At 38.0% G+C, this 26,951-nt stretch overlaps 1 protein-coding gene across 4 annotated transcripts in view; it reads right to left on the bottom strand.

Moving 5' to 3' along the window:
* NFIB (nuclear factor I B) overlaps positions 1 to 26,951 on the bottom strand; it is a 165,395-nt gene that overhangs the window by 44,611 nt on the left and 93,833 nt on the right. For all 4 annotated transcript variants that reach the window (XM_010219228.2, XM_088535251.1, XM_088535250.1 and 1 more), the window contains exons 3-6: positions 22,739 to 22,792; positions 11,586 to 11,654; positions 9,325 to 9,445; positions 7,453 to 7,571 (exon numbers count right to left, since the gene is read on the bottom strand). In XM_010219228.2, the coding sequence (XP_010217530.2) occupies positions 7,453 to 7,571; positions 9,325 to 9,445; positions 11,586 to 11,654; positions 22,739 to 22,792 (363 nt within the window). The remainder of the gene's footprint in view (positions 1 to 7,452; positions 7,572 to 9,324; positions 9,446 to 11,585; positions 11,655 to 22,738; positions 22,793 to 26,951) is intronic.

Raw genomic sequence — 26,951 nt, 5'->3', positions numbered from 1 at the left:
TGCAAAGAAATCAAACCTTTTGGTATACTTTCTTCTGTATCTCTCATTGTCTTTCTGTCTGTATTTTTAAATGTTGTGTTAATCTTCACTCACTCTGCAGTGTGCATGGGCGGAAGGAAAAGTCAGGTCCTCACTCTACCCAGAGTGGAAACACCATTAGCTGCTACCCTGAATATTTCAAGAAATTTATGAATAAGTTGTAAATTGGTCCTCAAGCTATTCCAAACACAGAAAAATTCAGATCTCTGCTGAAATCCCAGGGTCACTGGCATCTCAAATTTTTGTGTAAACCACGGCTTTTGTTTAGCCACCTCAGTTTACAAATGCTGAGGAAACGGACACTATCTCTGTTGGTTTATTTTGGAAGGGAGTATAAACTTAACTTTATTCTCACCCAGTAATGGAGGATATAAACATGCTTGATGTACAAAAAGCTTTGCTCATTTTAAGACAGCATTTCTGCTGTTCTGTTCATGATTTTTTTTCTCTCTCTGTCTTTTTAAATAAAGACACTTTTGAAAGCTCCCTCACCTATTTTTCAAAACTGACTGCTTTTAAAGCTCTAAGGGAAAGGAAGCCCTTTTCATTATGAAAGTCAAATTTAACTTCAAGTGCCAGCACTTGTAAGATTGACAGTATGGAAACCCAAAGTAAGCCAATTCCCGGCTGATTTTCAATATATTTTAATTACCATGGCAGAAATACTGATTTTTAAAAATCAGACATAATGCCCATTAATTGATCACTACCAACTTCTCATTCCTCAATCAAAAAGAAAGAGGAGAATCCAATTTGCAGGCTGGCAGATTGGACTTCTTGCTCGTGCTACCACGACACCACTACGAGCAGCAGAGCTCAAAGAGAAGACACGACAAGCCAGGCAAGAGAAGCTACAACTAAGACTTTTCTCTGGAAATACACTTTAAAGTTATTCTTGGTGACAAATACCTCTTACTTTAAGAATCTTAAGACCATTGATGCTTGCAAGCAAGAGTCAGCTTTGGACTACTGCGCCCATAATATGTTCATTAAAAACACAGAAAATTCAGATAGATCCATAAGGTAAGTATATGTGTGTGTATATATATATATGTATGTATATAAGTGTTTGTGTATGTATGTGTAGGTATACATTGATTAAAGAGTATTTGGAAATACTAAAAAGAATACAAAGATGAAATAGGTTACTAACAAGGCATAAATCACTTTAAAACATGCTTTGATATACAAGGATTTTGAGACCTTAGACCAAGTTAAAGGCATAGAAACACACTTAACAGATATTCATCAAGGTGTGGAAGATGAACTCATCTGTTAGATGGAGACTATGACTTTCTAAAGCATTAACCTTCAGAAGGAGCACCCGGAGGCGGAAAAAAACCTGCCCCTTGCCCAACACAGGCCACCAGGAGGCCCAGGTGGTCTGCCACCGTCCTCAGCTCCTGCACCGCATTAACTACTTCCTCTTTTAGTTCCCTCACTTCGGAAATGAGCACGTCCATCTGCGAGAGTCCGCGAGAAGAAGTCCCCACCAGGACAGAGCCATCGGGAAGGAGACCGATGGGGAAGGAGTGTCCAGCGGGCAGGGAGGGAGCAAAAGGGGACAAGTGTCCGGAGGAGGGGTATCCAGCAAGGGGGGCCGGGGCCGGAGGAGTGGAGGGTCCAGCAGCTGCCGGCCAGTCAACGGGTGAAGGGGGTCCCGCGGGTTCAGTTTTAATGACATGCTGGCATCTTGACTCTTGACTGTTGGCAGAGGTGGGTGAGGTGTGAGAGAGGGAACAGGATGAAGCAACTGTAAAATTAAAATTCACTTCATTGTATATTGACAGTCAGCACTTCTCAACACCTGACTACTACAGAAATCCACATGAATCTCTTCGCCTTTATCACAACAGCAAGCATTGTTGATAGAGTCTGTTTTATTTATTTACAGTATACCCAGTGTTGTAACATTCCGACAATAAAGCAGGTCTCAAGGACAACTACCAGGCTTGTCTGGGATTGTGTCAATGAACGCAGTTTTTTAAACCAGCTTTTAGGAGGGAAGCCATAGGTGCATACACTGTGTTCTATTCTTCAGATAATCCTTTCAGATTAGGGTTAAGGAAAATGTATCCGCTTACTTACCAGATAATAAATCGAGATGTTCACCAACTGTTCTCGGGCTACTAGCTTTGGCCATTTACAATTTTTCAGTTACTAATAGTTTTGTTAAGTTTTTAGCAACATCCTTTTCCAAATTTTAAAGTGTTTTGGGTTTTTTTTTTTTGCTATTTTTTAACTTAAACTCAAGTCTGCTTACATTTTCAAAATGTAATTGTGCAGGAATTTCAACATATTTCACAAAGTGTTAGTATTCTACTGCAGGAAAACAGTTTTGTTTGGTACAGAAAACATACAGAATTCAGTAATAGCAACCTGGAAGGGTGATAGAGATTTACAGCATGCAACTTTTAAATCCATATATATTTCCAGTTGGTAAAAATGTAGCTAAGACATGATCCAGACACTACTAAATTAAAAAGACATTAAAGTGGAAAAACTGAGGTATAAGAGAGAATAAATAACTTGAAAAAGATCTTACAGCAGGCACAGAAATTGAATTTCTAAATGCTATAGTAGGTCTCTATTCACTAAGTAATGCACCGTCCTGACGGAAAACTTTGCACTTTCTTAGGGATTTTTGGAGCTTGGTTAGTTTCTTGAAAGATTTATGACAGGAAGAAGATGAAAGAGTTTTTTTGCAATTATAATCATATGTCTATTTGCTCTACAGGAAGGAGAGCTCACATTTTTCAAAAAAAAAAAAAGCAAATAGAGCCATATATTTTAACTAATTAAATGTAGCAGCAAGAATAGCACAACTGTTTCCACTGTTTTTAAAAGTATAAAAACTGAAAAAGAAAAGCTTGCAAAAGCATGATTTTTTTTAAATCTGTGTTACACATGTTCCTGCACTTACGTGTAATTTTAATGCATTCACAGATTTTCTCAAGCCAATAAAGCAAACCATCAAGACAATATAATGGCTACAAAAGTATTTGTTTTCTTCCATAAATATTTATAACTTAATTTGAAAAATACGAAGTAAAAGTTGCTTTTAATACTTATTCTGGTTAAAATTTGAGGGTTTTTTTAATCAGATATTATCACTTGTTACTATCAGAGTAAGCTGAGTAAGCATGTCCAGAAAAGGGCAATGAAGATGCTGAAGGGGCTGGAGCTCAGACCTTGTGAGGAGCAGCTGAGGGAGCTGGGGTAAGAGGAGGCTTGGGGAGTCCTTATTGCTTTCTACAATTATTTGAAAGGAGGGTGTAGGGAGGTCGTGGTCAATCTCTTCTCCAGAATAACTATCAATAGGACAAGAGGAAATGGTCCCAAGTTGCACTAGGGGAGGTTCAGGTTAGACGTTAGGAATAATTTCTACATGGAAAGAGTGGTGAAGAACAGGCTGTCCAGAGAAGTGGTGGAGTCACTGTCCCTGGCAGTGTTCAGTAAACGTGTAGATGAGGCATTGAGGGACGTAGTTTAGCAGATATGGTGGTGAAGGGCTTACGGTTGGACTTGATAATCTTGAAGGTCTTTTCTAACCATAATGATTCTATGATTCAGTGATTCTAAAAGCTTAATTGTTGCCCTCGTTCAAAGCAGGTGACAGCTGACAAGAATGACAAATGTTTGGGCAACGACACGCAGGACAATCCTAGTGCACAGGGAAATGAACATTGCCAGGTACAATCCTTTGTGGATTGGTTTTGACCAACAAAATGCCATGTCTAGCTTTTATTTTTCAGATGTGCTTACTTTCTTCTACTCAGAATTGTATCTTTAAAGATTGCTCTCCAGAAGTAGGTTATAAAACACAACACTTTCATAGTCTTATCAAAACACAGTCAGAAGTGGTGCAACAGGAAGGAGACTGGTAACTGTAAAAGTACAAAGTCTGGAGTCTTACAACTGAAAGTGTCTAGTGTGAGGAATATTTTATTACAGTTAACTTAGATGACTTCTTAGTTTCCCATCTGCTACGTCCTGGCCTAACCACGAACTCCCATAACCACTCTGCTGATCCTCATGGTACCTCCATGGCACTGTGGAGAAGTTGCAGAAACTGTGTGGACTACAACCGACACACACAGTGTCCTCTCTTGAGGCCTTCTCACCTAATAAACTATGTAATATTTATTTTCCACAGTGACAAAAGCTTGATCTAACCTAAGCCACACCACTTTTATTTTTTATCTATCACATTTTAAATGCTAACATTTTTCTGCGGTATCTATCTATCTGTTACTTTATACATGCAGCTGGAAAAAACATGCATAAAAGAATTTTTAATCTCTGTATAATCTCCATTTCTATGAAATACACTACACATAGACATACAGATGAAGAAGATACATGCAACACAGATCACAAGACAGAGACTTTGCTCCACCAAGTTTAGAATGGGAACAATGAAACTGAAATCCCTGACGCTATACCTTAATAATATCCCTACATCCAAATCAGTTTCTCTTACAAAAGTTAATATTGCCCTAAGGCATCTTTAGAGCAATAGAGTGACAGGGAAGATACTTACCTCTGCGCTACCTAACTGTGATACCTATGTATACACTCATTTGTGGATATAGATATTTCATGACTGCGGGATGATTCACATTTCTTTTGTTGATGACCTTTTGACGCTGTTTGGAAAAGCAGCACCTACTTGGACTACGCAAGTATGACCTGGTGATACTGGCTGATCACAAACATGATCACAAGAGGTTTCTTCTTAGTTTCACTGCAGACTAACCTCATATTAAACGCAGATCTCCATGGGAAGGAGGGAAGTAGTGCCAAAGAGGCATCTGGCCTAGAAACCCTCTGTGAGCTTTTCCTTCTATAATCTTTATGCTTGGGGCATAGGAAAGCAAGAGTACAGGTTTTCACAAATGGCAGGTCCTGATAAGACTTCTGCATCTGAACAGAGCTTTTCACAGATGTATGTATGCTATTATGAAGATGATACAAGCACTAAACAAGCTAGCTTAGGAACAAATATGCCAGGAACTGCTCATGCCAGTTCCGCATGAGCCCAGGTACCACGAGTGCCTGAGCAGTCACTGCCTTATGCTGTCCCTTCTGCAGTCAGACAAGCTCTGATTCTGACCGGAGCCAGGCATAAGCGCTTAGGTGCAAGAAGGGTATCTCTCCCCAGTATAAAGGTTTTCAGGTCATACCTGTGCTATACCATACATGGGGTAGGCCTATCCCTTCACAGGAGTGGAAGAATATCCTAACGTCAGACAAAATGAAATAACTCACAGCGTCTCAGTGACAAGTGTTTGGGGATATGATAAAGGTTCATGACACTCAGTGATGCTGGAAGACTGTACAGCCTCTTGCTGGAATAGGAATGCAAATAAATAAATAAATAAATAGATTAATAAATAAAAATAAAAAAATAAAAGTGAGCCATGCCTACCTCTCATTTTCTCTCAAACAATCTTTAAAAGAGCATTTTTCCCTACTGATAAACATGAAATAAAGAAGGCTGTTAAAGTTGTCTTCAGAGAGCACAGTTCTTTGTAACCAAAGTGACCATATAGCTAAAAAGAAAAAGAGGCAGTTGGGAACTGCAGAGCTTGTGTGTGAAAGTCTGTCCCAGCAGGACTTGGTCTTGGGCAGCCGAAGAGGCACTGCATTTCTAGGGAGACCTTACAGCTCACTGCTGTATGCACAAAAGGAAACACAGGCAGTTCCACCTCCATGTGAGGAAGAACTTCTTTCCTGTGAGGGTGACAGAGCCCTGGAACAGGCTGCCCAGAGAGGCTGTGGAGTCTCCTTCTCTGGAGATCTTCCAAACCCGCCTGGATGCCACCCTGTGCCACGTGCTCTGGGTGTCCCTGCTGGAGCAGAGGAGTTGGACTAGATGATCTCTAGAGGCCCCTTCCAACCTCAACCATTCTGTGAGTCTGTGATTTCACAAGTGCAGATATGCAGAGACCACTTCAGAGAAAAACACCCTGCTAGTTTTTTCACAACCAGACAAGTACTTTATTTAAAAAGAAGAAAAAAAAGTTGAGGTACAACTCTGTCTATTGCAAAAACTGGTAATAAAGGTGTCATGGAAAACAGACCAGAGTCACAAAGGAGAAAAACTTGGACAAAGAGGACAGTTTCTGGGGCCTGACCAACAATCCTGCTGCTTTGCTGTTCTTAAATTTGGTTATATAAAGCCACAGGCTAGACTTTTTAAAAGCTCAACAGAGCATGCTGAAAACTGATAAAATTAAGAAAATGCTAGAGACCCCATGAGAGGAAAGTACAGAAAAAATAAGTAAGAGTTTAAAAAAAAAAGAAATGTGCATAAGAAAGAGCCTAATGAGAACACAAAGCAGAAAGCAGGTAAAAACAGATTTAAGAGAAACCAGGTATCAACAAACCATGAACATAAAATACAGCTACATTAAATACTGAGCCCATGCTACCATGCACACAGAGATGAAAGAGAAAACCTAGCAACAACAACAAAAAAGTAGCCGAAGCAGCCTAAAACAACTTTAAAAAAGCACAGCCCAAAAGGCCAGTCTGAAGGATGAAAGAATGGTGAGCAGTGAAGAGAGAAAAGCAGTCAAACGCCAGAAGCAGCCAGGGAAAAAGACTGCATGTCTTTTTCCCTGTTTTACTTTTACATACTGTTTTACAAACGGTTCTGCATATTTCATAAATTCTCCAGAGAGCTCCAACAGCGGATCCATTAGCCACTACCTGTCCAAGTACTTGTGTGTCTAAGGAGGATTTCACATCACAAAGGCGAGGGAAAAGACTACACTAGCGTAAAGGCTTATAAAACATCAGGCTAACATCAGGAAAAGTTATAACAATTAACTTTAGTGTTTTGACAATCATAATTTTTTGCTCTGAGCAAACACGTTCTTTGTTTCTGATGTCCCGGATCACAACTGTGCATAACCACACGTACATATGTAGTTCTCCAGAGCTACATGAGGTCTATTTACAGAAGCGCCTGTTAGACCTTTTCAGAGACACATACCATGGGTTAAATCCACATACAGGAGTCTGTATCATGTTTTGCAAAACAAAAGCTGAGTAAACTAGGGCTGCCTCAACCACAGTATGCAGATATTTTGTTTTTTACTGAAATGATTTGACTCATAATTCTCCAGGGATGATTACTGCATAAACAATTCAAAGGACTCGCAACACATCCTTTCAAACGGCAGGGCAGGGACCAGATGAAAAAAAATGTTGTGTGATTGTTCTTACTTTATACTTTTGATTGTTTTTTCTAACTGCATTTATAAAACTAACATATATATATTACATAAAATAATTAAGATTCTTCCAAAAAGCATCACTTTATTGAAAAAATGGAAAGGCATATCCAGAGCTTTGCTGTATGTTTGCACATACTTTGAGGCAAAATGGTCTGATATCACTCACCTTGATCTCTTTCATGCCATGTCCGACTCCCAGCAGCTGGTGAATTTGGAGAAGGATAAAAGTCTCCTGTCGGGCTTGGTTCCATATTCTCATCTATGGAGATAGTTTTGGGTCTTTTGCTGTTGGAGTAATGCAAGATTTGGCCATGAGTATGATATGCAGCTCATAGTGGTATAAAAAATATTTGTCTTTCAACTAATATTTCAGCAGAAAGTAATCCACACATAAAAAGAACAAAAAAATCCATATTTAAAATTAGTATATATGCTATGTAATAACATGTAATAGAGGTATATGTTTATGTTTTTCACATGATTTTATTTCAGGGGTGGCATGCATGGCCACCCTGAAAATGCTGTAAGTGTTCTGCATCTACTGGCATCCAGCTGAAGAAACAAGAAAGCAGTTTCTGTAATCAGCTGTAAAAGAGTTGTGTCATGAGAATGTTAAACACTATCAAGCACCCATGAAAGCAAAACAGAGCACTGGAAAAAGTGCTACTGATAAAGTCCAGGTAGAACAGGCATTTTTCTAAAAGTGCTAATAGGGGGAAAAAACAGTTTGCTTTGTTTCACCTGGTCAAAATACTAAGCTTTTCAAAGCAATCTACCTGACAGAAAGACTTTTCATTTTAAATTAGTTTAATGGAAAACAAAAGGCCCACATTTCAAGTCACACTACATAAAACTAAGCAGCATTTCAATACAGTGAAGAAAAGTCAAATTTCTTCATAATAATGTGTATTAAAGCTGCTAAATAGATTGCCAAAGAAAACCACGATACAGACTTTCATGGAATTATTATTTTTAAACAGAAATGTGAGAATGAATATATCTTCTTTAAGTGCATTAGTTGAAATTCAAAGCTGAAAATTTAATGGAAGAGCTGGAATATGAGCTAAATAACTCACAAACACTAGATCCTTGTGGAATAATATTCCAGTCCACTCAAAAAATCGAAAGTATTTTAAAGTCTGTCCCAGTCACAAGATATTTCCTGATTCCCTGGAGTTCAGAGTCCTGGGGATGCTAGATACTATATTGCTTGTGATTTCATGATACAGAGGAGACCATAAAGCAACGATATTCTTGGATAATCAACATGCTGCCCTCAAACCAGGAGGGCAAAGCAAATTTGCCACACACCTGGGGTGCCTCTTGAATCTCCTCAGGGATGATCGGGACGTCTTCCAGAACAGAGAAGGCCACATGCTAGTGGCATGCAAGTGATAAGTTGGCCCTTCAGGGTAAACTCCTAGTACTAGGCTCATAGAGATCATGGATGAAAATAAGGGAGTCTGTGATTCCCCATACTCCTTCTCTACGATGCTAGGAAAAGCTCCTTGCAAGGGTGAGGTGAGAAACTCATGTCTTGTAGCAAGGGTGATGCTACAAACACAGGTTCCCCATAGTTGGTGATGGCTGCCATACAGCTACCATAATGCCCTTTCCTCAAGAAACAGTACCTGTCCTACTAAAACTTTCAAGAAGGGAGTCCAAGAAGGCGCCATCAAAGACTGCTTCTGTGCCAGGATTTGCCCTGGAGCATTAAGCACTGCCAGCACGCTCCAAGGTGATGGACCTTTCCACAACCGAGCAGCCGATTTGGGAGGTGTAATGTTTTCTTGGCAGATCACTATTCAGCACTTCAAAACCTGACAGAAGTTATTATCTGTGATGTCAATAGTAATGATACCATTTCAAATTACAAGATTATTTAACATAAGTGTGTGTGTATTTATCTCTGTATATGTAGCAGCCTACTTAAAAAATCAGAGGAAATACATAAAAGTCTGCTGTTGCCAGTATTTGTGAATTGCCATCCCCACCCTATTAAACTGACTTTGTATTAGCATTTATTTCATGTTTTTACCTGCTTGGTGGAGAGGAAAGGGACCTCTGCAGATTGACTCCCGAATTCATATCATGGTAATATGGCTGGCTCGGAAGCTCTCCAATTGGGAAGTTCACTCCAGTTCCCTGGGTTATAGGGGCTGAAAAACACATCATTATAAAGAGTCAGAGATAATCTTTTATCTTTTTACAATCTTTTTAACTTTGGGAAAAACGTCATATGTTCCTACATGAACCTAATTTTCTGCCTCTTGCAGAAACCAAGTACAGACATGTTCTATCAGTGTTTATATATCTTAAAAGTGAATTGCCTCCTCTAGTCCCTGGAAATCCCTTAACAGTCGTGGAGACAGCGTATTTGCTGTACATAATTGTTTTATAACAGGCAAGCTGGGATTGTCAATGTGAAAAAGCAACACACACTATGACACCAAGTCCAGGCTTTTGCAGAATGACTTTTACAGCAAATGAGGCAAAGTTTATAAGCAGAGCTGATATCCTTTATGAAAACAACTGAAATAACTGGAAACAACAAACTTGAGTTGCACAAACTCTTCCTCCCTGAATGTTAACTGTTTTGTATTAAAGTAGCCTTCCATCCTGATGGCATATTGTACTGCTTCCCCTCTCTTCCACGCAGTGCCACTGTCTACACACACAAACATACACATTCACTGTCCCCCTTCACCTCCTTACATGGTCTGTGCACCTTGCAGAGTCTGTGTGCTGTGCATTTTAATGTTTCAAGAACAAATTATATGTTATATGGTGTGGCATACTTACCTTTGTTCACTGTCTGTGCATTGTGCATTTTAACTACCTTTGGCACTTAAAAGAATAATTGCATGTTGTGTAATGCATCTGAAGGTTTGTATTTTTCCTGACAGTTAAAGTACAACTCTGTTGCGGCTTGAGGTTAAACAAATGCATGGCAAGAAATCCCACAGAAACCGCATGCTTTTAAGTTTATTATGGAAAATACATTGTGTATAACAGTCAGCAGGAGAAGGTATGATTTCATAAGGTAACTATAACATTGATTTTTTAAAAAAATTTAATGATAAAATACTTTAAAACATATTTATCCGCTGGTCAACTACAAGCAAAGTCTGTATTTCACATAACACAAATCCTCAGCTATTTACAATGGCAAAAACATGTCTTTAGCCAGCACAAAAGTAACAGATGTCTTGACACTGCAGGACCACAATACTCAGTATTTCGCTGAACAGTTTTATATAGTTTTCATTTCTGACCATGGCAAACAAAAAATGGCAATCACATTCTTAGCCTCACTAAGTAAACTAAATTCCTTAAGCATCCTGTCCTGGCATGAATTAGCTCCTGTGCAAAACTAGGGCAGAGAGTTTTGGGGACTTTTGCCTCACTGTTTTTGGCCTCATCTCACCACAAAAGAGATTTTCCTGAGCGATTCAATTATCATCATGTTAACGTTATATGTATCATCACTGTAGACACTACTGAACACAACTTTCACATCTTAATTAAGTTTTAACAGAAACGCACTAATATTGATATTAAGGGGGCAAAAGAAGTGCTTGGAAAGCAAATGAAAATATGCATTGTTTTTATGCCATGGCATTACACACAGCAAATTTGTAATTTCAACAGAACAGATCTTTCTATTCATTTTGCTTTTTTTTTTGTCTCCAATAAAAACTTCAGCTCTCCCCTAATACTTACAGTTGATATTACTTTTGTATTCTTAGCATGCTTCTGTGCATCACAGACATTTTGCCTGATGCCAAAAAGACCCTAATTTAAGTAGAAATTCAATTGTAACTAGTGCTATGAGTAAAAGAAATAGCCTAGCCTATAATACATTAAATTAATAATCCTGTCTATCCTTGCTACGGTTTCCTTTTAGGAGCTAACAATTAGAAAACAAACTAAAAGAATAATCCATTGATTTAGTAGAAAGCAAGAGTGTGTAGGTTAACTTTAAAACAGCTGGAAGTTTACTAAATTAAAGATTTTTTATGTATGATAATGTTGTTGACAGTCTGCTACACTGTATGCAGAAACACAAAAATTGACTTAATTTTTAAATACCAGAAATATGAAAAAGGACTATTGTGTGTTTCATTACAACTGAAAAAAAAAAAGTAATATTGTCTGTAAAACTAACAAAATCCTTTGTAGTGATGACCGGGCTTTTCTACACATCCTATTTTGCAGAAAAATAAAATCAGGTAAAAAGAAAGCTTTCACTTCATTTTAGTTGGTTTTAGAAATGATTAAATGTAATCGTTAACTTACTTCTGGACACTCTCACAAGCTCCGACACGTTGAACACTCCAGATTTTACAAAACTGTCTTCCAGGTACACTGCAAAAGATCACAATAACCACAGTCAGTATAATGAGAAGTTTAATAAATAACCACAAATAAATATGTATACCAGCTAAGAGCAGTACCAAGAAAATACCAAAACTAAATTAAAATACACTGTAATGCCACAGAATAGAAAAAGAGCTTAAATTCAAACGGAGGTGCAAGAAATTTGAGGAGTTGTAGGAATATGATTCTTTAATATAACCATGAAAATTAACAAGCAATCCACTGAGCTCCAGAATAACCTTCAAGAAACAGTCAAAAAAGGAGCTCCTGTTGCCAGTCTTTTCAACTTTCAGTCAATATTAAACTAAGAGCACTATCAGGTCGCCTAACCTCACTACTGGACACCAACTAATACATTTCTGCAAAACTGGTTTTGATTCTTGCCCTATTGTGTAGTGATTTTACCTCACCATTCAAGTTACCAGATTTTCATCTCTGAAGGAGATGAGGGTTTACTGTTATTTCCAATAAAAGTAGGAACTGGTCAAAATGGTTCTGCTGTTCAGTGGGGTTTTCATGTACATGAGAAGTTAAATACTTAGCAATTTATGTTTAAGAAACCACAAAAAGCTTTTTGACTTATGTTTACTCGTTCTGATATAAGCAGATGTAATTTACATTTCTTGCCATCGAAGCTGAGGCAAACTTAGAGTCCTGCAGTGAAACACCAGCTTATAATCAATATAGCTATCCCCGTAGTGTAACTATTTGCCATATAAATAGTGACCCGAGAAACACAGACTTCGGTGGAATCCCTTATCAGTAATCACTACATAAACTGCCTTTCCTGAATTTCAAATGATGTGACATTATAGCCCTTCCAGGAAGGAATGCATTTACCATCCAAATTACTGTGATCTGTACTTTGTGAAGATCCAGTAATACTATTGAGAATTCTCTTTTATATAAGATGGCACATTAAGCACACCTGACTGTATTTCATATAGCCTCTTTTCTGAGCATTTTTATTTTGGACATTTGTTACAAATTTTCTACTCTGAATGTTTGAACAAGCAAAAGCGGGATCCTAAATATTCTAGCTAAGAAAACAAACAAACGAGAATGTCCCTACCAGAATGTTTATAAATTTGAAACATAATGGCCCAGTATTATCCTCTTTAGGTGTGTTTTGGCAATTAGTGCTTTCCTCTTCAAATATTTTAGCAAAAGTGCCGCTATAATCAGGAAAAAAATGACTGTAAAAAAAGCTGTACTCCACTTCGGAGATCTGTCCTAGGTATAAGTGGAGAAAACTTATCTCCAAGTGAAGAGGGACGGGGAGGAGACATTCTGCTCTTTTTCAGTCTTACTAGCCCTACAGATCTATCTCATCTCTCAACTCTGAAAAGATCTACCAGTACATGTATAAAAAACACACCTCACTTACAAGCTGAAAACTGTGAACACATCCAACCAACCACAATGTTTATCACACACGGCTACCTTTCCTGCTCTCTCAATATTACTCTTACACCTATACACTAATGCCAATCCTCCTGAGCTGAAAAATCATCACATAAGTGCAGTCAATATATAGTTCGAAACTTCAGATCATGGAGGCTTTTGAATAACTTTATGCCATTATCTGTCCTTCTTCAGTCAATGTCGTAAGAAATACTCTATCACAGCCTGTCTTTATTTCTGTTAGTAGCTCTGCATATCCCCCTCTCTTATTTATTTCTTCTTGAATTACTCTTCCTCTCATTTTCAACAGATTCTCTCAAAATTCAAAATTATCTCAAATCTCAAAAAACATTTTCCTCTTCTGTCTCCCTTCATGGGCAGTCCTCCCATCTCATCTGTCTCCAACTTCTAATGAAGAAGAGAGAGGTGTCCTCTCTTGCACCTTCTATGTTGCCGTGTGTCCTTTTTGCCTGTTCTCTGGTAGAATGAAAAGATGTGGTGCCTTCTCAAACGTTTACTTCTGTATGTGACTTGGCATACATATCAGAGAAAATTGAAAATTTTCAATGATTCTTTTTCCTTTCTTCTTCAGTTTTCATTTTTTAGTGTAAGGGAGGGCAAGCTGGACAAAAAAAAAATACAGTAATTCCTCTGATACTGGCCATCCTTTCCTTCTTTCCCTTTTCTCCAGCAGGAACAGTCTGAAGTAGTACACAGATGGGAGACTTCCAAAGAAAAATTTGCTGTCTTGATTTTAGTTGGCCTGTAAGTGAAGTGTGGCTTAAAGCCAGTGTATAAATATGGAGCCAGCTCTGGAGATGGTAATGAGACAGAGTCTGTGAACTTCTGTGCTGCTTATCCAAACACCACTGCTTTGAAGCCCAGCTTCCCTCATCCAGGCTAGGCAAACTTGAGAGGAGCTTCAGCAAGCGTAGGTTAGTCAAACCATTACTCCAGTGAGAACAAGCCCCAGGGCTCATTATATCTAAAAAGGAAGACTGAAATGTAGGGACTTTACATACAAAAACACTCATGTGTACGTGTGCACACTCACACACACACACATGTGTGTACATTTTGAGATTTCTCTCACTAATTTTTCATTTTTCTCACTGGCAATGCTGAGAATACTCCCATAGCATACACAGAAGTTCTCTTCCCTGTGATAAGGTACAGGGGCAGGGAAGAATTTAGGCCACAGAGCGGTACCACTGCTTGTCACTCCCTCACAGAAGGATGCACTACAGGCTGATGACTCCTGTCTTTCCCCCTGCCTCCCTAGTGCACTCTTCAGTTTTCACCTTGCCTTGCATGAGCTAAACATAATCTCACCTGCAGATGTGTGTAATGACATCACGTTTTGCCAGGCATTTCAAAAGAGAGGGGAAAATTTGCAGCTATAGTCCGTCTCAATCAACCTAACAATACTTTTTTTTTTTCTGTGTAATGTGACAGAATCTTATAAAAAGTCTGCAGACCTTTTTTCACAGGCAGTGAGTAACTTCATTTTGAGACTTACGTCCTAATGGAGAAGGTGGATTCCAGTGGTGCCTCTGAGTACAGGAAAATAAACAGTATGTTTAGTACTAGCACCAGTGGAGTTCAGCAATTTTAACTATTTAGGAAGCCAATATGTGGTGGATATGTTGCAGAACTTTTCTTGGTTTCCAGCTGTGCAACAGAAAAATGTTTGGTGTTATTAAACTGCTGTATTTTTTTTTAGAAAGAGGCACTGTAAATATGATAAACAGTAAGTCTCTGTATGCAGCAACACAGAATTGCACAGTATTTTGATTTTAATGATGTGAGCCACTGTCTTTTACCTTGGGAAGCTGATCTCCCTGCTGAACAAGACTTAACCTTCATATTCACATTATCATACTGCATACAAGAAAAAGATATACAGTGATACTCCATACTGTATAAGTTTTATTGTTTTTTGATTAAGTATTCCCTGCTGCACTGCTTGCATTAACATGTTAAATATATTTAAATTAACAATCTTGGTCTGTGTTTCTGAACTGTTCAGTAAAGCACTTGATAATACTTTATCGCTGTACTCCTCATAGCCAATTTGCTGTAACTTCTGATGGACTTGATTATGTATTGCTCTTTCTGTTCCTCAAAGCCAATATAAGCACTGAATATGGTAATTTACTAAAACTCATCTTGCCTGAGAGAGGACATTCTCTGAAATGCATTTCATTAATTATCATATTTTTTGTTTAAATCTATATTCTGGAAAAAAGAATCTGTCTGCCGAAAACACCATGATACAATTCTATACAGTCATTCAGTAACTTCCAAACCCCTCAAAAAACATTTCCTTTTAGCTTTTGTACATATAAAATATGGCTTCTTTCCTGGACTTTTTTACCTTAAGACATTCCTAAAAAATAATTTTTCTATACTTAATTCTATACTAACCAGACTGATGCCATTATGGATAAAGGACAAAAATATTAATCTCTAAGCAGTAGTTACAAGCAAGCTATGCTAAAAGAATTAGGAAAAAAACAGGAAGCTACAGTAATTCTTCTAACTTCTTTAGAAGCTACTTCAGTTCCAGTCGTTAAATGTCTTTCTCCCTACTCCTATGCTAAGGGTTCGAGAGCTGAATGACAAGTGTAAGTTTTAAACATGTAAAGATAAAAAAAAAAAACAGTTTAAGCTTATTAGAAAATATTTTCAGTTTGCACCAACATGCACTGTATGGTGCTTGTTCCTAAATTACTTTAAAGCTTACCAATAACGTCTGACTTAACAAATCTTTAACCAGCCTTTAAGTGTCTTCTGATTTAATTGTACTTTTATGAATAGAATGTCTGTTTATGTTCTGCTGCATATTGACTAGTGCCAAAACACAAAATTGCTTCCTGGTATCATTAAGTATCTCATTTTTCTTTTCACTGATACAACCTTGATTTTGTGCAGCTTTTAAGCACAAGTAAGGATCTAAATAACATAAGAAACATTTTTATTACTGTTTTTTTGGGAGGAGATCTTTAAAAAGGAGACTCATAAAGCAGTAAGGAGACTTACTAGCAATACAATCAGTTTACCCGGTGTGAAAAGCAAGGCTGGGAGCTTCAGCCCTCTCTGCAAAACACTGAAGAGCTGCTGAGCACCTGGACTTCAAATAAGGTGATGTTACGTGCTTGATGGTGTTTTAAGTTTGTTCTATCTCTAAAACTACTATATTAAAGATAAAACGGACTGATTATATGCCTTATCAGAATTTTTGAAAAAAAAAAAAAAAAGACGTTTTAAGTATAGTTGCTGCTACTGTCTGCAACATTTGACTTCTCCAGGAAGCTCTTTATTGTCAGCAGAAGTACTAATGGCATACAACTACAGTCACAGTAGAGACAGATAAAATTAATTCTCACATGTATATAGGTAGGTTAATATAATGTCCAGCAAATTTTGTTTTCTCATTGCATGAATTTTGGAGCTGGCGCCTTGGTGAGTGTACCAGAAACAGGTTACCATTGGACCAGAGCTTCTTAAAGGTCACTAAGGGTGAGCAAACACAACATGAGGGTTTACTCAAAACATGAGCAAAACGGAGTGACGCAGAAGATGCCAGTGCTGACATCAGCTGCAACAGTTGAACTAAGGTCCTATACAGGGAATGGGGCTATTTTGGTTACCACATGATGGTCTCTGACCTTGTTGCACAGCCAGTCTCAGTTTTCCCTGCAAACTGCAAGCATGTTGTAACTGGGACAGGGGACAAACATGTTGTGAAAAGTTCCCCTGATTACACTGAACTTTTTAGCACAGTAAGGACATAAGAAAATGCCTGTGCAGTTATCAAAAATGAGTAAGATTTTCAGTGCCGTCACATTAATAATCAAAACGACAATGCCCTTGAATATTTCAGTAATTTCAAGATGCAAAGTATTTATTTGATACTGGAGTATTGCAGTTCATTAGACGAAACCTGAAACCTGGCAGGAGACACAACGGGGAACTACCATGAGTGCATCGTGGCTTTCACTCCAGTGGGCCTCACACTCTGCACAGGCTACAGCCAAGAGCATAAAAACAGGCTGAGGGAACTGGTTTCCAACATTTAAGAAAATGCACGGTAACAGACAGGAATTATTTAGCACCAATGTAGGATTTTGGAATCCTAACTTGTTGCATAGCAGTGTTCAGTAAATTATTGTTCTGTGCATACTTTGAAGTGAAAGACTGTGCAGTAGCCACTGAACACAACCATATCAGAATTGAAAAGCAGCAACATTTTTAAAAGCACGACTTCATCACGCGCTAGCTTCACTAAGAAGAGTAGTGCATGCAAATGAAAACTCGGAGATAGTCTTAAGTCAGCAGACGGTAGTAATTACCCACGCCAGAACTCAACCCAGGATGCAAGGCCAAAAGATCTGTTCCCGGTAAAAGGGGCTGTGCAGGTTCCTGGTTGTGGAGATAACACAGCTGCACGCTGCCCCCCGAGCGCCCCGACGGGCCCCGCGCTGGCGCGCGGGCAAGGAAGACTATCACCCCTCAATCACTGTCATTACTAACCCTCCGAGCATCTGGGAAAGGGAGAACTCCACAGAAAATCAAGCCCTGACCAAGCCCAGCCCTGTTTTATTTGAAGATTGCTATCTGAGATAGTAGGGCTGCAGGCATACAGGAAACAGCAAGCGTTTCAGAATATCCACTCCCATGCTGAAAGAGCAAGGCTCAGAATATGTATTTGCTTAAATACAGTTCTGCCTGTCTCTCCATTCTGCTATGGCACCTTTGCTTCTAGAAGAAAAGCTGCTTACAGTGATGAGGACAGGGAGTTTCTCCTCTGTTCCTATTAATTATGGGGCTAATTCTCCATCCACAAGAGGGTAGCTTATAATACACTAAAACAACGAAACCATCTGTGTTCTGAGTCACTCAAAACTTGAAGACATTTGCTTATTGCATTTTTAAAAGAGTGCAAAGGTTGAGACCACATGTTGCTCTTGAGGGATTATTTCTGAAAGCGTGCATTCTAAAACAAAAAACCGAAGTACTTCTTTCTAGAACCAGCATATAGGCAAATTTATGACACATTTCTTGGGGCTTGATCCAAAGGAATGTTCTCCCCATGGCTGCTGGCCCATATTAAAGCTTAGAAAAGCCTTTGGGGCTCTACAGCTGCAAGGAAGATTTGCATACTGAGAGATAGGTGAGGCTGGCTGTAAGCTTTTTGGCAACACCTTTTTTAATTAGGGAAAAAAAAAAAGAATAGATGGTGATTTCACTTAGTTCTTCTTTAGAAAAAGCTTCTCAGAATAAAATTTCTGTTGAAAATGTAAGGGAAAGATCAACTCCTGGGAAGCAAGTGGGGCTGTGGATTGAACTAACCATGTCTGATTCAGACCAAGTATATCATACTTAGATGAATCTCCCAATCACTTCATGTTTTTTAATGGGGAAGAAAAAAGAAAAAAAAAAAAGAAAAAAAGAAAAGGAGAAAACAGTGGGGAAGACACACAAGTGGAGACACAAGTTCTCAATTTAAGTCTAATAATGTGTTGCCCGTATAAAAAAATAATACTAAACAGCACACAGACTTGTACCAAAATTTTCTTTCTTCAATCAGCCCTAACTGAGGTTTTATCGTCTGCCCAATTTGTATACATGTATGAAAATATTCCTTGAGCCAGATAAAGTGGAGTAAGCTCCACCAGGAAATGGAAAAAAAACAACCAGGCCCCACTGGCTAGGAAACGTAGTCCAAATAACCACCAAACTTAGCTGCTTAAAACAAGAGCCAGAAGCTGAACATGACTGGTTTCTCTGGCCTCAGAGGTTCCTAAACCTGTGCCAGGACAACTGGGTTTCCCTTGTACTTTTTTGAAAAGTCATCTTTTGCCTTCCCCATGCTAGGCAGGACATGAAATCCTGCAGGGACTACAACAAGGGAAGAGCGTCCTTCCTCTCCTAGCCAGAAGTAAGCATGCGAAGCACGTAGTAGTGGTGCCCGTTCCCTCACGTTTCCAGTTGTCTTGGGCACTCGAACTGTATACAACTGTCTATTCTATCTTATAGTCCTATCAAAATAACATTTAGCAAGAGCAATTTCCCTGAGTATTGCTTACTCCTATTTCAGCAACTTGAAAAACACTGTCTTTAGAGATTTAAGCACGCTTAACAACTACACACGGCACTGTTAACGCTAATGTACAAATGAAGCGACTCTGCCAAGCAGCAGTCTCATACCGAAGACAGGTAGCAAGTAATCTTACAAGTGCAAAAAAGGTATGGCCAACAGGCAGCAAGGAAAGAAAAATGAAGCAGAACAGAACTCAGAAAATCCTTTACCAAAAGAGCTTGCTAGTAGGAATGTATTACTGAAGACTGAGCTGTTATGGGGGATGTGGATAGTATTATCCTCTTAATAGGTTTGTATTTTTTTCTCTTTTTGTATGCTTTTCTCTTTTTATGTTTTTCTCTTTTTATTCACTATGGTCTTTTTCTTATATTTGGTAGACAGAATTGTTGAAAAATCACACTCTCCAGTACACATCCACACAAATATGGATTTCAAGACACACCATTATTAAAGAAGGCTAATGTCCTAGATCTTCCTAAGGTCACACACTGGACATACATAGGACCAAAATGTGACACAGAAGGAGTAAATAATACAGAATAGTATTGAAATTGCCTTCCTGGGTGCACCTCCCTCAATATTCTGCCTCCAACAGCAGCACTAAGTAGATTTCTATAGTATAGAGGAGTAATAAAATGAATGGACAACAAGGATTCTTTTCAGGCATTATTATCGTAGACTCCCAATTATTTCCAGTTTAAGAATTTATTAATCAAGTTGTGCTTTCCACCTATTTAACAACCCACAATCAAATTCTTTCTTTTCTACAGACTTGCCCATTTTCTCTTTGAACCTAAGAAAACTTTTAATAGCCAGTGCAGTTTTATCATTGCATAAACTTTTAGATTCCAGGAGGTTAATGGCTGATCTGGACAACAGTAGCCTTAAAACTCCTTTCCCCCTCTCCCACTTGTATACGGTTCATCAATCTGTCTGGAGCCTACTTAACAACTCCTACAGAGAAAGTGGCCTTTACAACCCAGATCACAGAAAAAGCACATTTCATACTTTAGCAATATACCAGATGAAAGTTTTTGAAAAATAAAACTTAAGAGGAGGATATCCATGGATCTTGCTACAAAAGCTACATACCACTCCCACCACAAGCTACACCATCTTAATACTGTATTATGCTATCAAAATATCCAGTGTATTTTTAGGAACTTCTTGTAAAGGATTCCAGCATGTGCACTTAATGTTCTTTTGTTTGGCAAGTGACATTACCCTCCCTCCATGGTTAAGACAGCAAATTAGCAGACACCCTAAAGAATTCAACAGTCTAGCCAAACCTAGAAAAAAAAAAAAAAAAAAAACACAACAACGCTTTTAACACCAGCCACCTCGCCAACTACCACTCAGGTCTTAGCCTCCTTTTTTCTTGGCAACACTGCTGCGAAGGTAGCAGCATCCAAATGCTAACAGCACCGATCCCTTGCCAGTGCCCTGGCTCCTCAATACACGAGAGCTCAGATCAAAACACAATGCAGGAGCAGACCATGCTGGCACTGCCAGCCCTTTGGTTCCTGGCCCGGGACAGAAAACAAACCTCAGAGTGAGAATTCTCTGGGGCTTTGACAGACTGCTTCTAAGAACAACACCCATGTTAAACTTAATGGGAAAGGCTTGGACAACAGTCCTTCGCCTTGGAAGGACTTAAATGAGTGTGACTCCCTCCCCGCTCTTGTGCGGTCCCACAAACCTCACTGCTTTCTTCCTACTTTAACCCCAAGACAGCCTCGCACTGGGAGGCTGAACGATGCTAGCAGTTCATGTATCCTCAAATAGACGGATGACATTCAATTACGCGCCTGTCTCTGCTCAAATGAGGGGTTTCAAGGCACAGCTTCCATTTTCTGTCCCCACTTGGCATCAGACAAAAGGAATGACACTGCCAGCAGTGGCTCCAAGGCATGAGAAAGTGTTACGATCAAATTTCAAGCAGAAGGTTTAATGATGAAACCAGCAGCAGATTTTTCTCCCCTCTACCTCCTGGGACACTAGAGATCATGAGACATCATGGGGCATCTGATCTCACATGGGGCTGGCAAAAGGAAGCCTGTAGGGTTTGTCTGTTGCCCACCCCATGGCTCTGTTGCTGTCATCAAGTTTACTCCTTTCTGGAATAACATAGAGTTGAGACTGATGGATAAAAAAAACCACACCCAGTGAGGATATGATCCTCAGTGGTGAAATATGTACCTCTGCTTCCCTAACCTAAACATTAAATCATACTTCTGAAATGGAAAAAAACATTTGAAAAAGGTGAAGATGAGGCTCCCAGACCCTGCGTTTAGCTTCTCAAGCCCAGAGGCTACAGACTAGATTTCTCAGACTAATGAGGTGTGATGCATTTGCCTTTTTTTTCTTGCACTTCCAAACAGAGATATTTTAAAACAAAAATAAGTCCTGTAGAGCTCAATACTCCAAGTTTTGCAAAACCATGATTATCTGTGAGGAAATTTTTCAGGCTTGTTTTAGGTGTAAATTTGCTGTGGCGGCTTCTTTGGGATTTTTAAACCACAAAGCTACATAATTTACGTCATATATTTAACAGAGAAATAAAAGCCTATATCCCACACAGTTTGGAGAGAAGGAGCACCAAAATCTCCCATCAAAAATGATTTCAAACTAATATAAACCTACATCATCCCTTGCAAAAAAAACACATTAGAAAATAACTGAAGTTTGACACATATGAAGCTGTTCTGCTTTTATATCTCTGAAACATAGCTGCAATCTTCCTGTGCTCATTTCTGGTTTTCGTATTAGAGAGGCAGTGTGGGTTTTTTTAATTATTATTTTGTAATAAGCTATAGTAGTTCTCTCATTCTGGGGTATTTACATTGGACACACATGGCATAGTCCGTGACACTTATAGAATGACTTTGACCCCATCTGCACACAGATAGACTGTTTTCCCAACAGGCTGTTTTCCCAACGTTCTAACAGAACAAGAAAAATGTATGTTTAGAAGCCCAGCATCAGACAATTACTTCTTGGGTAGAGTGTGATCCATTTAGCATTTAGAAAAAGAAAAAACAAAAAGAAAAAAAAGAAAAACAAACAAATATGCCATTAGCATGACCCACTAACAACGTGTTCTGTTCTTCTGTGAGTTGATAGATTCTATCAAAAAAGACCTTTTTTCTACATTTTAAAATGCATAAATAAAATAAAACTAAAGGCAAGAAAAATCTGATAACTTAGGTCAAAGACTTTAAAGGGAGAGTCATTTTGTATTGCCCCAGATAAATGAATAATTGTAGCACTTGCAGATTTTTACGAAAGTTTGGGATAATTTCCTTATTCCTCTGTCCATCACTGCCTACAAATTAAAAAAAAAAAAAAGGCAAAAATTCCTTAGATTAAATGAATCCTGATGAAATTACAATAGAGGCACTGCCAGTTCAAAAGAGCTAAAATAACGACAGCTTGTCCTGATTATATGTACCTACCAGTGCAAAATAGGTTGCTGGCCAATTATGCTCTCTTTAACTATTAACAGTAGTATCTTTGTTCTCAAACAATGTTAGATTGCACATGCCCTGGAACTTATATTTACCTGGTGGATTCTTGGCAGGATCATTGTGGCTTGGACTTCCTGGTTGTCCAGAATCTATAAAGAAATCAAAGAAGTGTTTTACTAATTTGTTTTGAAAGTATCTCACAACTCTTTAATACCTTCCTTTGGTACTAAACTAATACTTAACTTTGTTCTTTAAAGGTCATTTCCCTGCCTTTCTACGTGAAGGCATTACTGAACAAACACACTATATGTAACTCATTTTATACAGACCCAGAAACATTGTGAAAGATGCAGTGATCCTCACAAGAGGAACTCATAGATCGCTGAATAAGGACAAGAGAGTCATTCAGGTAAATACCCAGGGTGTAAACACTTCTACAAGGGTACCTTTTCATTTCCTACCCCTCCATCCCCCAAATATAATATTGCATAACCAGTAAAGCAGAGCTAGCTTCTTCTGATGCAATGACCAGAAAGATGTACTGGATCAGGCCACTCGTGGAGTTTGTTTCTTTACCCTGTTCCTTACCCTTCTCTTAAAGCACAAAGGCACAGACTGCTTCCACAAACTCAAGACTGAAGATATGACTGTTTTAATACAGTACAGCCTTTGTGTAAGAATATCTATTGTGAAACGAAGATAATGTAACATAAAAACTAACACAAACAAGCCCTACACACTTCAAAGAGTTCATTCTCCTCTTGACACATGCACCTAATGAATACGGAGAAGAATGCATTTTGATGTTAACACACTACATAATAAATGCTATTCGTGCTCATAAAAATCTTCTTTTAAAAATACCTACTTCTTGCTGAATTCCCACACCAATAATACATATAATATTATAATTACATTACAATAATATTCTGTTCCACTGATTGATAGAAAATATTACCAACAAAATGCTACATGGTAGAGACAGTCTTGTATTAAAAAAAAAAAAAAGAGAAAAAGAAATTAAATGAACATGTACACATTCATAAATATATACATTTGTTCTCTATATGGGATCTGAAATACAGCAGTTTCATAATCTGAATAAGAAGTTGCCATTACTTTAAGATGCAATATTGTTCTTTATTAGCATAAAAGTAACTGCAATATAGCACCACACAAATTGGTACTGCCAGGTGGATTCCACAACTGCCCAGAACCAAGTAAGAATTCTTGACCAAAAATTTTATTCCTGCTTATAACATGAAATTAAGGAAAGAAAGAAAAAAAAAAAGATGAGAAATAATCACACAAAGTAGTGAATCCAGTGAATCCCTCACTTCTTCTTAAAGCCAATACTTTATTCTAACTTTCAAACTAGAATAAAAGATTCTCTCCCACTTTACAGAGCCTTGTTAAAATCTGTTTTCATCTGCTAAAGAGTTTAGCAAATGTGGCTCTACACACTGACTTGATACTTTGGAAGGCATTATCTGATATGGAAATCCATCTCGGAATTCAAGCTCTGAAGATATGGAAGAGGTTCTCTACGGAAATATACCTGCATATCCTGTAACTCATTCATCTAAACTATGGTCAGCTGAACTACTGAATTCATCTGAATTACAAGAATTGCAGAGAACAAAAATTTGGCCATCTAACCAGCATAGTAGAAGACAAAGGCACATGCGACACTGCTATTAAATCACAACTAAAATTGCCAATATCGGAGGAAATTATTCTTGCACACAGTAAAATCCATGAAAAGCTGCTAATTCAATGGCATGAGATTTCCTCTACCATCTCCCACCTGCATAAGCAGAAAGAAAAGCAAGTCCTTATCAAATTCTGTGCAGCCCATGGTTTTCCTGAAACAGGGACACTTTCAGAGCCCTACCTCTGCACAGCACCCCAAGTTCCCACCACCGTAGCTAGTCTCACGGTTTGAACCTTCGCAAGAAGTCTGGTAGGTGACAGCAGACACGGTACCTCTCCCTGAAAGGTCCTTATGGAAAAATTTATCACTGAGACTGACACTTAATTTCTTTTTCTTTACCTTTCTACATATGTTGTGAAAAGCGTGAAAGTAGAGGAAGGATATCAGGAAAAATCAAAACAACTTTTTTATCAGTTTTTCCATGCCTTATCCTTTTTGCTAGAGACCAAAAGAAAAGCAAATTCAATCTGAACTCTCAATTTTAATCGGTATTTGTTAGATCTAATACTTAGTTACTATTCCTAGAAATATTAGCCTATTTGCTAGTAAAACCACATGTGTATTCTTACATTAGGCTAAAGCTTAGGCTTCCATAAAATGTTGAATTGATTATGAACAAGAGTATATGAGTGCAGAGGAATTAGGTGGTTTCAATAATGTTACATGGGAAGTAACTCTTTCCTGAGTAAATCAATAATAAAATAAATATTGCTTTTTACAAGTAACAAAAAGTGCTTTAAATAACTAAGAGGCACAGCTACAAAACAGATTTTTCATGTTGGCCATAAGCTAATTTGCAGGGCTATGAAAATCTCCTGAACTGCCTGAATGAGTTCAATGGAAGACAATGAACAATACGTACGCCTGTGTCTTTTCATGATAAAACACAGCACACTATTTCAAAATATCAGATCAAATTAATTTGAAAACATCTTAGAAATGCTAAAAACATGATATGTTTCTGCATAAAACTGCATAAGAACAAAAGCCTTTGTTCCTGTATTACAATCAAAAGATGTCTACCCTCCAGAGAGCGTGCTTTAGTATTTTTCTAATAGGCATTCACTATTTTTGCAAACAGTACATATCATTTTTTAAAATAAATTTAACACAGAGGCTAATTTTACCCAGCAATGGTGCAAGTGTTAAATGAAGTGTTTGGGATATCACAGAATTGAAATTGGATTCATGCTATGAGAACTCCCTAAAAATAGCTTTCAAGGTTTTTCTTCTGCTCTGAAAAATGTGAAAAGTTAGGAATATTTTTTTAGTTCTTATATGGCAATTTGCTGTTAGTTCTGCTTTCTCTTTGTCAACATAAGACTTTGTAGGTTCATAAGCCAGGAGTTAATGAAGGATGCTAGTTAAAACAATCCTTTTTCATATTATAATAAGATAAACTTAGTATGGAATTTTCCAGTCACAGGGATAAGCAGTTGGGTAATTATTATAATTTGCCAGTCAGACTAGCTTTGTTTTATGTTAACTACTGATCAATCATGATTTCTACAGATTGGTTCTTTCACAGTGTTTTGACCAGTAGATGTTACTATTTGCCAGTGGGATCTCACTAATACTAAGAGGAAAGGAATTATTATACACTGAATAGGAGAATTAATCTATGAAACTTTATTTAAAATACACAGAACCTCATTCTTGGGATGAAAGACGCAGAACCATGATGGGTTGTGATGATCAGGTTCTTTTACCAGTATCAGTAATTATAAAACAGTCCTCTCTTGATTTGACTCTATGCAAATAGCCTTACAAAGTGCAAGAGAACTATGATCATTATATGAATAAAACAATGTATAAGCAGAACAGTGAATGAAAAGAGACACTGCAGCATTGTTTTTCTAAAAGAGAATGTAAAAAGCATTTTCAGGAAAGCCAAAGAAATTAAGGAAGTAGAGGACATGGCAAGACATTTTAAATCTTATTTCTTGTCTTTATCTACACAAGATCATTAATTAGTTAATTGCATGAGCCCAGAAATCAGAAATTGCAGGCTTTTCCTCCAGTGTGATGGAGGGAGACATAAACCAGGCTCTTTGTCTATCATCTGACTTGCTTTGCATTTGACTTTACAACAACACAATTCTGTGCATAGGAAAAAAAAAACTGCTTCGGCCAGAAGTTCAAAGCGAATATATACAATTAATATATACAATTATTAGCAAATGAAACCCCAACATGTACATGCGATGAACTTGAAGTTTTTTAAATTTTCATTTAGGTTTCTTTCTTCCAACTACAAGTTTTCTCAGTTTTTCTTTTTTTTTTCTTTTTTAAAATTTTCTATTTTTATTGTCAGCATGCTTTTCTTGGAAAGATTTTTCCACATATATTTCAAAATTACTTATTTGCTATTTATTTGTTCACCCACCCCTACCATTTCCAGTGCATGACTTACATATGTGTTTCACAACTACAGCAGGCTGTTCTTGGAATTAACTGCTCTAAAAGTCACTGTCTGAAGCCTGGATCAATCACTGCCCCATGGAGGAACAGTTCACAGCAAGCAAACCTTTATGTTTTTCTGGCAGATGTTCATGTAGCCGTAATACTACAGATATGCTCAGTGTAACTTATTG

Source organism: Tinamus guttatus, unplaced genomic scaffold, assembly GCF_059628265.1.
Source record: "Tinamus guttatus ecotype Peru unplaced genomic scaffold, ASM5962826v1 Tinamus_guttatus_pri_ptg000622l, whole genome shotgun sequence".
NCBI lineage: Eukaryota > Metazoa > Chordata > Aves > Tinamiformes > Tinamidae > Tinamus > Tinamus guttatus.
The sequence above is the reverse complement of the archived record's forward strand: the minus strand, read 5'-3'. Positions and strand labels throughout refer to the sequence as shown.